At 38.6% G+C, this 11,544-nt stretch overlaps 1 protein-coding gene across 3 annotated transcripts in view; it reads right to left on the bottom strand.

Moving 5' to 3' along the window:
- The window catches only part of LOC119423493 (protein mono-ADP-ribosyltransferase PARP6), a 27,261-nt gene that overhangs the window by 14,961 nt on the left and 756 nt on the right, over positions 1–11,544 (bottom strand). For 2 of the 3 annotated variants that reach the window (XM_037690892.1, XM_037690899.1), the window contains exons 2-10: positions 10,229–10,386; positions 9,718–9,795; positions 7,243–7,352; positions 6,999–7,059; positions 6,715–6,805; positions 6,479–6,545; positions 6,220–6,369; positions 3,474–3,624; positions 2,913–3,044 (exon numbers count right to left, since the gene is read on the bottom strand). In XM_037690892.1, the coding sequence (XP_037546820.1) occupies positions 2,913–3,044; positions 3,474–3,624; positions 6,220–6,369; positions 6,479–6,545; positions 6,715–6,805; positions 6,999–7,059; positions 7,243–7,352; positions 9,718–9,795; positions 10,229–10,231 (843 nt within the window). In that variant the 5' untranslated portion in view covers positions 10,232–10,386. The remainder of the gene's footprint in view (positions 1–2,912; positions 3,045–3,473; positions 3,625–6,219; positions 6,370–6,478; positions 6,546–6,714; positions 6,806–6,998; positions 7,060–7,242; positions 7,353–9,717; positions 9,796–10,228; positions 10,387–11,544) is intronic. The other variant, XM_037690907.1, reaches the window with a different exon arrangement.

The following is an 11,544-nucleotide window of genomic DNA, read 5'->3' as shown; positions in this document are numbered from 1 at the left end:
ATATATATATGCACGTACAGTATATAAATGTAGGTAAGTTGGTGGGTATATATGTACCGGTATTTGTATGTGTTTTCGAGTGCATATAGGTGTGTGTGTTTGGGTGCGTGTGTGTGAGAGAGAGAGAATGTGCTTTGTTGTGTATGCACATGTACGTATGTATGTATATGTGTGCATGTGTATATATAAATGTGTGTATGTTTGTATGTACTTGTGTATAATAGGTGTGTGAAGGCATGTATGTTAAGTATACTGTATGTACCGGTATATCAGTGACTGTATAGGTACAAATACAAGTATTTTGTCTTTATTTCTTTTGTTTAATCTTTTAACCTAATCAATTCCTCATTTGCCTTCTCTCATTAACATATTCTATTCTGATGTAGAATATACAAATTGTTTAGTTTATTGTTTTCTTTTCTTTGAAACTTGTAGGCCTTAAGCAAACGTAATATCAGTAACTGCTCTTCAGATGCAGCTCTTTAGACAGTGGCTAATAGTGTTGTTTGATCTTTATATTTTTATTATGCATTTCATTTTTTTGTTGTTGGATCAAGTGGGCTCTTGGACAACAGAAGGTGGTGGTGGAGGAGGATTGATGGGATGTGGAGGGATTTGATATCCATTTTTTTATTATTATTATTTTTTCTATCCCCTTTCTCCATCCCCCTGGCTCAAGAATCTCATCAGAACTGAGAGGAACATGGTTCCTCTGGTCTTTTTCAGATGATTCAGGGTGGGAGCCTTTGCTTTATTTCCTGGAACCTGAAGGGCACCAACCATCCTATTAAACATAATAAGGTGATGACTCATTTGAAGCAAATCAAAAAAAGAAACTCATCTCTGTTCCTCAGACGTCAACCGGATCAAGTGACCCTGGATAGGGCAATGCATCACTCTAAATTTCCAGTAAGAGCAAGAGGTCCAACCACCCTCATAAGCAAAGGTGTTTCATTTGAACTATTAAACTCTGTTGAAGATCCTCGTGGTAGATTTGTGATAATCTCAGATAGGCTATGTGGCATTCCGGTGACAATGGCATGTGTTTATGCACCCACATGGGATGATGATGAATTAAATCTCAAATATTTTTCTCTTCTCTTCCTAAAGGCGATGATCACTTAGTTAGATTTATTTGACCCATGGTGAGCTAAACCCCCTTTAGACAAAGCTCTATCTGTTTTTCCCACATCTTTCACTCATTCTCTCAGATTGTTTTGTGTTCTGCTGGATAATTGTCTTTCTACAGGAGTTCACTCGCATTGTTATCTCAGACCACACCCCTGTATCTGTAGAAATTAGCTTCCCGATGTGGGCCCCACCTTCTAGACATTGGAGATTTAACTTTTCTCAACTCATCTCTATTAGCTCAAAAATATGTTGAAGAATTTCTCCAGATGCAGATCTCTTTTGCTACTAATGATTCCCTTTAGATCTAGACACACTATATGGGAAGCCTCCTGGGATCGAGTTGGGAACCAAACTACCAGGTGAATATTGGCAACAAGTTTTGCGACTGGTCCACTCATCCTCAATCTGTGCAAGGCACATCCTCTTACAACTTAAAGTTGTACAGAGTTCTTTATATTAATCTGAGGCTGTTCAGGTTCTACTCTAATGTAACCAGTTTATGTTACAGGTGTAGACAATCCATAGCCAATCATTCTCACACGTTTTAGTTCTGCCCCAAGCTTGCCACTTTCTTGTCAGAAATATTTTCTAATCTTAATACAGCATACAACACAATTATCACTCCTGAACTGCTTTTGGCCAGATTTGATGTCCCTCTACAGCTTACTAACTCCAGGATCAAGCAGACTGTTCTTGCTTTCACCACCCTGTTGGCAAAATGTCTCATACTGTTAAAATGAAAAAAAATCTCATCCTTCATTGCACAGCAGGTGGGTGAAGGAGTTGTTGCTGTCCATCAGACTGGAGAAGCTTAGATTCTCCATTAGTGGCTCCCTGGACTTGTTTGAGAGTATCTGAGGGCCTCTTCTGAGTCATATTATTTAAAGTCTGTTTGGTTGTGATGACTGAAACCCCCCATCCCCTGTGTTATTTTATTTATTTTTTTGTTTATTTGTTCCTTTTGGTGGGCAGCACGGTGGCGCAACTGGTAGAGCTGCTGCCTCTCAGCGAGCAGGTCCTTGGTTCAAACCCCGGTCCAGGGGCCTTCTGGGTGGAGTTTGCATGTTCTCTTCGTGCATGCGTGGGTTTTCTCCGGGTACTCCGGTTTCCTCCCACAGACCAAAAACATGCATGTTAGGCTAATTGGTAACTCTAAATTGTCCCTAGGTGTGAGTGAGAGAGTGAATAGTTGTTTGTCTCATTTGTCTCTATGTGGCCCGGTGATGGACTTGCGACCCGTCCAGGGTGTACTCCGCCCCTCGCACAGTGATTGCTGGACATGGGCACCAGCGACCCCCGTGACCCAAAATGGAATAAGCGGGTAAAGAAAAAGGATGGATGGATGGATGGATGTTCTTTTTGGTTTGCTTTTTACACAAAGGTTCTTATTTTATTTCAATTTTTCAATACTTTCAATATTTGCTGCTACTCTACATGTTTACATATTAATGGATGTGCAATGGTAATCACTCCCCTCTGGATGTGCAGGATCATGGGAGGGATAAAAGAAGGGAAACTCTGCTGGTCGAACTGGGATGGAAAAGGGGTTAAAAGGGAAAAAAAATAAAATAATGCAAGTTTTATGTGTTTTATTGCATTGTTGAAATAGCATCTGTAAATTTACTTCCAAAAAGTTTTATTTTTTTATTTTTTTTATCCAATAAAAATATGACATTTATTAGAACAAACAGACTACTTCACTGCTTCAGACCATTGTCTTAGTTATGGTCCAGTGACCCAGATTCATAAATTTATGGGCCCACATCTCATTAAGCTCTAACCTGCACTAAGAAGCCATACTCCAGTGTGGGGATGTTCTTGCAGTGGCCGCCCGCCTGGGATGAGAAAAACAATTCAATCAGCTGCCTCGTGGTAATCTGCGCTGGGGCCCTGGCCGCCGGGACAGCCACAGTCTGATGAGTCAAGTGAAGACAAAGCATTATGGGAAAGGGTGCACCAGCCATCTTTCAGTGAGGATGGGGAAAGGCTCAGGTGAAATATTATAAGATGGCAGGTGAGACAAGGGTTCAAAGTGGCTCACAGTGGAATGTGTATATATATATATATATATATATATATATATATATATATATATATATATATATATATATATATCAAACACAGCCGTATGAAGTTTACATCATCACATACATATTAGAACTGTGAAGGTATGAGGCTCTGAGATGTGAACTCAAAACTTCATTGTATATGATCACATAAGGACTCGTCAGTGAAATACATCAAATACAAATAAGTGCAATGTACACAAACGGTTGTTTGTGTACATGAAGTAAACGTCAAACCAAATTTCATTCAGTATTTGGGAGCTGACTGGTTCTGACCTGGCTGTTTGGTGGATAGCTGAAGAGCTCTCCTTTAGGGTTCTTCATTGTACATGAGATGGAGCGGTTCATCAGGCGGGTCACTCTCAGCTCAGGAACACCAAGTTTCCCCTTTAAAGCTGTGTCTTGGATAAGAGGAAAACTTGGAGACCTGTAAAAAATTAAACGCACAGAACTCAACTATTTTGATGGGAAACAAATCTCATCGTCATCATAGTTCAAGTTGTGGAGAATGTGGAGGAGAGGTGTTGGTCGCAAAGCAGGGAGATTAAACCACATATTTGCTATTACTGTGTTTTTATTATAAAAATAAAATAAAATACATCTTTTTGGTATCATAGCTGGACAATTTTAAAGTTATTATCTATGCTCTTATTTCTCATGCTACGCTAGCATTAGACACTAGAAACAGAACAAAAATGCATTACGACAGTAGCTCTAGTCACTACCAGTTAAGAGTCCAAGAAACCAGTGCTCACTTCCACCATTACTTCCAGTACACTTTCCATGAAGCCAGTCGACATAAAACTCCTGACAAGTCATTAGGATGTAAAAATAACCTTGTTAGTATAGCTGACCACCATCAAGAAGGCCAGGATTCAGTCCCTGTACACTCATAACTGTCAAAGCATCCAAGAATAAGACAGAGGCTGGGCAGTCTTCCTCTCCCTTGGGAACTTTTGTCAGGCTTTGAGTTTAAGTCAGCCAGCCAGCTGTGTGCTGTGTCAGAGCTTCCTTCTCACTGTTGCCTTTTTCTGCAGTTTACCATTTCCCCCCAAGCTTTTGCAAGGAATTTACATTTCCATCCTATTATTACTAGGCACATTTCTTGCTGCTATTGTAAGACTTTACATGTAAACAAAAATGTCACAATTTTTACTTGCTCAAAACGTGTTATTTGTAATTAAAAATACTGATTGTTTTCCTATCCTAAAAACATTTTGTGGTTAAGACTTTTGAATGCAGGTCTGATACTAAGGGGGCCCTTAGCAAGATCTATACACTGCTCGGTTCATACCATGACAGTTTGGACTCTCTTAAACTGAAATGAGAAACAGACATGGAAAAATCCATATTGGACTCAATTTGGCATAAGATCATTCAGAACATTTGTTTATCCTCAATCTGTCTGAGGCATGCTGTAATTCAATTCAAAGTAGTGCATCGGCCTCACTGGTCTTAAAGCAAGCTGTCCAAGATCAAAGCCAACCTGGACCCCGCACGTAATCATTAACAAACTCCAGCTACACTCTTGCATACATTCTGGACCTCTCCCAAACTGCAGACCTTTGGCAATCTTTTTTTGACACCTTCACTGGGATATGTGGGAAAACTGTACACCTATCACCACTCATCTTACTGTTTGGGGTGGTCTCTGTGGATATGTCCTTAAGCAAGAACGAGAAGGATGCAATTTATTTTGGCTCTCTTCTGGCCAGACGTGTTTTGTGCAGTTGGAAGGACCCACACACTCCAGCATATGTACACTGGATAAGAGAGGTGATGTATCATATTAATCTAGAAAAAAATCGGACATACCCTGAAGGGTTCTGTCAAAAGATTTTAGGACACTTGGCAGCCCTTTGTGTTGTATGTAGAAAACATGTCAATGCCTGTTTAATTCATTTTTGTGTGTGTGACTAATCCGGTGTGGGAGGGGGGGTATTTGTTTTAATTTTTTTTCTGTATGTTCAAAAAACAAAGATCAATAAAAGCTTTGATTTAAAAAAAATACCAGCTATAGGTAAAGGTAACTATAGGATTTATATTTAATACTTGCAAGGAGTGAAGAAAGTAGATGTATATTAGCATTGGGCAGCTGTGGCTGAGTGGTTAGAGCAGTTGTCCTCCAATGCAAGAGTTGGGAATTCAATTCCACCAGCAGTCACATGCCAAAGTGTCCCTGGGCAAGACACTGAACCCCTCATTGCCTCTGATGTGTGTCCCATTTAATTTTGACCATATAAATGATCTAAAATTAAGAAAAATCTGTCTGAAAAAGTAGTCACACAAGCATACAAGATTTGTATACGTACAACAAAACTACTTCTGTTAAATACCAATTTAATCACTTTATTTCTATTCAGTTCTACTTAAGTGTAGGTGTGTCTCCAATGAGAGTGTGTCCCTCACTCATTGGGTGGGATCGTCGACGAATTGTGAACCTCCTTCAGTTTCTTTGTTACGACTCACTTTGCCCATTGTGATCCTTTATCATCCGGTAGTCGGACTTCATTTTTTTTAATTTGTAAAACAATAATAATATTTTTTAAATTTGAGAGTGTAGCTGTGGGCGGCCAGTTTCTCCAACAACTCCCGGTAAACTCGCTTGTTCCTCATTGCTCAGTCGAGCTCATGTTGTATACACTCATCTGACAAAATTGATAAAAAGGTTTGCACCTGATCATTCGACAACAGAATAACCTGTGATTACAGCTCTCCATTTCAGCAACGTACACATACACTCAACGATCTGACTGAAAATGGCGCTTCTGGAGGAGTTTGCCAGTACTGCCTTGGCTCATACAATGACGTCAACCCACGGGCCAATCACCTGCTGCAGTTTGCTAACATCAAAACTGCTTGCTCAGCTCGGCTTGCTTGGAACCACAGCTGAGACCGTTCCAAAAACGAACAGGTAATGAGATGCATTTGGTCAATATTAACAAAACTTTGATACAGAACCACACTTCAAAGGATCTGAACTATTGCTCTAATAGACCTGCAGAGAGGAAGAAAGACCTACTTGGGAATGGGGGAAAAGATGCTGAGCCCAGCGCGGAACTTCTTAATGGTTCCTCCAGCTTTGAACCAGCTATGCCTTTTTTCCTGCTGGGCCTTGAGGAACTCATTGCTGAGGTGTTTCCACTGCTGGGAGGTGAATGTGCTCAGGATCCTGCCACATTACAAAACAATCTGTGTTGAGTTACACCTTCAGCTGAAAAGCATTTTAAAAAATAGATGTTGCACAAAAGTCAATAGTTAATAGTCATCTGTTCACCTACTTTTTTAGTTGCAGGCCTAGACTAAATCCCTCTTTACTTGAAGGCTGGAAAACTTCTACTGATGGCTCTGAATAAATAAAGATGACTAACATTATTACACAATAGACAAAAACACACATTTTTTTCCCCCCTTTCCCTTGTGTACACCACATGTACTCGCCTCCCACTCTCGATGAGTGTCACAAATACATTCCTCATAAAAAAAAAACAACATCCACACTGACATCTTTACTCACCAGGTCCGTCGAGGTACTGAGAAAGGGAAAAGCGCAATCGCAGGATAATGGGCTCCGTTCGGATAACTTTCCATGCTGTTGCAACCTCCTCCTGAGTCATACACACACACATGCACAAACGCACAGATTTAGCAGCCTAATTAGGGCTATTTCTCATTGCATAAATAACTTGTGAGCACCCGATGCATTATAAATGATGTGTTACTTTGCAAAATGTCAGCATTAGAATAGTAATGGGCAAAGTCAGAGGCGGTGTTTGAAGTGCACAGAGAATGCTGACTCACGTCTAAGAAGCCGATGTTAATATGAAGATCGATGTCCACATCATCGATGGTTCCGTACTCCCTGTATGGAGACACGGCAACAAATGTGGGCAATGTCACACTCCAATCATTTTTACTCATTAAACTCAGATAAATTACGCTTGTTTTTGTTTAACATTTGACAGGCAGTGCAGATTTTCTTGCCACTACTTAGTTATTTAACAAGAAACATGTTCCCAATAGCATGAGTGAGTGTGTCGTCTACCTGACAGAGATAGCACTGTCAGTGTAGATGTCTTTCACAGCCTCTATGTCTGCATCTAGCTGAGGGTGGCGGTACAGGTCAGCGGCACAACTCCCCTGCAACAAGCAGCACTGGTCACAGTTATAGCAGCGAATGAATTCTCAATGGTTTCAGCACTGTTTGTCCACACATATCCCACACACTACAAAGCACCAGCACCACAGAAACTATATACACATCACTACTTTGCATAATTTTTTAAAAATAAAATACATTTTGCTAAGATGTTCTCAGAATAGTTTGCATCACATCTTCCACAGCTTAATTAACCAAAGCCAACAGATTTTCCATCCATGTGCCTGGCTTCTTGAGGGTGTACTACGTATCCCTGACTCCCATCCTTATCTTTCCTGCATGGTTTTCATGTGTTCTGACTTTGCCTAAAATGAGCTTTACCTGATTTACATTTCAATCAGAACACTTAAAAGATAGCGATAAGGAAAAAATGATAACAAATTTAAATTTTAGGTGGAATCAAAGCAATCAACTTCATGAAATAAGACAAAGCTGCATGTTGGCTGTGGAAATTAATTTGCTTGAGACTTCATTACAAATTGAAGTCAACAATAAACAGTGATGTAATTTTTGGAGCATCACTTATTTCTAGAACATTCAACATATCTTAGTGCAAAAACACATGTATTAGCTTTCTGTGCACGCTTTCAAACCTTCAAATAAATTACTCCTTGCGTCTTATTAAATATGACATTTTCAGCTTCACATATATGAAAATATTTGCTCTGCTCATTGGAGCATTAGGATGGAAATGTCAGTCAGAGAGCCCATCTGTTCTGCACCACCTGAGAAATTATCTAATCAGCTATTTAGCATGTTGACATGACATTTGTGCTAACTATTCAAAAGGTTAATAACTACACCTGACCAATATTCAGTTTTTTGATAAAGAATTAAAAATTGGCGGCTGCTTCCCTGCAAATGCATTAGTGGTCATTATGTGTGTTTTATCAAATAATGGATAAAGTTGCTGGTAAATGTTCCTTCAGTGCAAGTTAAATTATCTAACAACAAAATGTGTTGCACAAAATAATGATGCAAATGGCAGAATGTAGCTAAATTGAAGAAATTATCATACCGGGCCTTAGTAATTTATTTAGACGATGTTGTTTTTTTTGTTTTTTTTTAATGGTATAATAGTGTCAGCCTTTGAATTACATTTTTGTGTGAATGTTTATGAAGCATTCACACAATTGTGATTCATTTTTCTTCCATACATTTTTCAGCATCTTTCTCACTCCACAATTGCTATGCTATTTCAACAAATCATATATCAAAACGTTCAGCTTGTTCAGATGCTATGACTTTTGGTATTGGTGCAACTTTAGCTTTTTAAAATATATAGCCTTTTCTGCCATTTTTTTCTCATAGAAAATGAACTGAGCTCATTTTCCATCCTTCAAATCTTTAGATGTGTTTACAACCTTTTACTGCTCCTTTCACATTTTGTTCTGGTTCAGATTCTTTCAGCTTCCTTGTGCAAATTTAAACCTTTTTTCAGCTACTTTCAGCTGTTTTTCAGCTGTTTTGTGAACCTTTTAGATTGTGTCTGCTAACTATGACATTTTTGTGATTCTTAGAACTTCTTTCTGCTAATTTCAGCTTTTTATGTGTTTCAATTTTTTCTGTTAATTGCACATTTTTTTGCTCTCATTTCAACTTTTTTTCAGCCTAATTCTGAAAAAAAGTGCTCTCTCCACTTGCTTCTGGTAATTTCAGCTCCTTTCTGCTTTTTTAGCTACGTTTCAGCTTTTTTTTTTACTTTCAGCTTTTTTTTTTCTCAGATAATTTCCACTTTCTGGTGCTCATGCATGTTAAGCCTAATTGGGCAAGCATTTGTTTTTTTTCTGATTTCTTCTGCTAATTTAAGCTTGTTCTAACTTTTCAGCTACCTTGTTAGCATTTTAAGTAAATCTCAGCTGTTTCCAGATAAATTCAAACTTTACATGTTAATTTCTGCTATTTTCAGCCTAAATAACTTTTTATGCTAATTTCAGCTTGTTATGCTCCTTTCAGCTATTTTTGCACTTTCAGCTACGACTGTATTTTGATGCTAATGTTTGCTAATTTCCTAAATTTTGTGTTCATTTCTGCTAATTAAATATAATTCAGCAAATATTTGTTCTTTCTGCTTTCTTCTGCTACTTTAGGCTCATTTGGGGTTGTTTTTTTGTTTTTTTTTCAGCTACATTTCAGCATGTTTTTAGCTAATTTCACCGATTCTTTTAGCAAGTTCTTCTGAAATAAGCATTCACACTGCATTTTTAAAGGCAATGCAATTTCTCTGGTTTACATGTTGATTTTAAAAAAAGAAAACCCATGCAACAAAAATATGCTTGTGACTAGTACCAATACAGAAAACAAAAGATTAATATCTTGACAAAACCACTTTCAGCAGAGAGGTAAGTGTGCCTTCTTTACCTGAATTCCATAAAGAAACTGTTCAGGTTCATTCTCTCCATCTGACTCCTCGTCTGTCCAACACTGTCCTTTGATGTCCTGTGAGCCCACGCAACGTAAAGACCATTGTAAGAGAACGGAAAGAAAATGCAACCTCCTTCTAACATCTTTTCATCTCACATTTCCCTATTTAGCGGTCCGTTCAAGTCCTTCAAATCATCGCTTTACATAGCATCTCTGATTTGTTTCCAAAGGACAGAAAATTCACTGAATAATATATAAAAAATAATAATTAAAACTGTGACTGAAAAGGGTGAATTGTACATATAAAAACAGACGTGATTTTTAAGGAAAGCATAATGACCAAAAAATGAAAATGAACAAACATTTGTCTTAAAAGTTAAGCTGTAAAAACGATGAAATGCCTCTGTGATACTCTATGCAGCACCTCAACACTATTTAATCTACTGTGCAATTTTCTAAATCTTAAACAAAGCAGTGACTTTGTGACAAAGGATCCCGGCTGTCTTACCATTGGATCTGCTGTTCATAGGGCTCTGTCAGACAGGTGTGGGCCTTTGATTACTGCCAACCATCGCAGCCTATCTCCAGGTGAAAAGAACGAGAACAGACAACCGCAGTGCTTTGTCTGACCACCTGTTTTTCTTTCACTCCTCGGAGTTACACGGCCTTTTTGGGGGGGAAGAGCATGATCAAAATAATAAAAGTTCAGCTGAGGAAGAAAGCATGAAACAAAGAGGTTATTGCTAGTGATGCCATGCTCTGTCGGTGGTGCCCTCCTCCTTTTCTTTTGTTTAAATCGCCTGCACTTCACCTTGCCGTGTATCCTAGCAACAGCCGTCTCTGCCTCCTCTCAGAGTGGCATTAATCACTGTGGAGAAAATGTGTGGGAGATATGTGCGGTACGTTCAGTGCCCAGGATGTCTTAACTTCTTTGTTTAGATTTTTTTTTTCTCTTCAGGAACCCATTCTAATAATATGAATACAGTGTGTCAGCACACTATCCGATTGCATAAATGCTATAGCTGATAAATAGATACATAAAAAAAAACCATTTATGTCACATAATTCTCAAAGATAACACCAGAAGACCACACCGTGTCAACAAGGGTGTTATATAAATGAACTACAGCTACAAATATCAACTGAATATAAGGTCTATGTTTCTGTTTATTTAACTGGAAACCTGAAACTGCATCACTGCCATGTAAAGAGAAAGTTAGCTCTTCTTTGTTAAGAAACTTCATCTGTAAAACATGTAAACAATCACTTTGGTGTCATAATCTTCTGCCAATCTGCAATAACATATCATCAGCATGGCAGCAAAACAATACATATCACAGTTACTTTTGTGCACAATAAAACTAAAGATTTACAACAATAAGATAAATACTGAATGGCACTGCAAGACAAAATGTTTATATGCCAAATACAATCATGCATTAGAACGTACTGCTGTATATGACTTCTTGACTTTTGCACAGTAAGACTGTTTTCTGCTGATGCCAAACATTTGTTTTCCCCATTGGGGCTCAATAAAGAGTCTATCTGCGAAGGCATTTATGGCACATTTAGGTCAATAATTAAAAAATAAAATAAAAGGGCTAATCCGTCTCTTTCTCTAAAGGCACAGAGCTGTTTACATGGCTGCTCATCAAACTGCTCCTGGTTGTGATCATTCCTGTCTCCTTCTTAATAGTGTGCACTGTTCTGATGCCATTTATTTCTTTTTATATATATATATAAAATAACTCTTCTTGACAAAAAACTGCATTCTAGTTAACAGCCCCCCCCCCCCCCCCCCCCCCCCCCCCCCCCCCCCCCCCC

Source organism: Nematolebias whitei, chromosome 2 (genome assembly GCF_014905685.2).
Source record: "Nematolebias whitei isolate Nwh7 chromosome 2, NemWhi1, whole genome shotgun sequence".
NCBI classification, from domain to species: domain Eukaryota; kingdom Metazoa; phylum Chordata; class Actinopteri; order Cyprinodontiformes; family Rivulidae; genus Nematolebias; species Nematolebias whitei.
The sequence above is the reverse complement of the archived record's forward strand: the minus strand, read 5'-3'. Positions and strand labels throughout refer to the sequence as shown.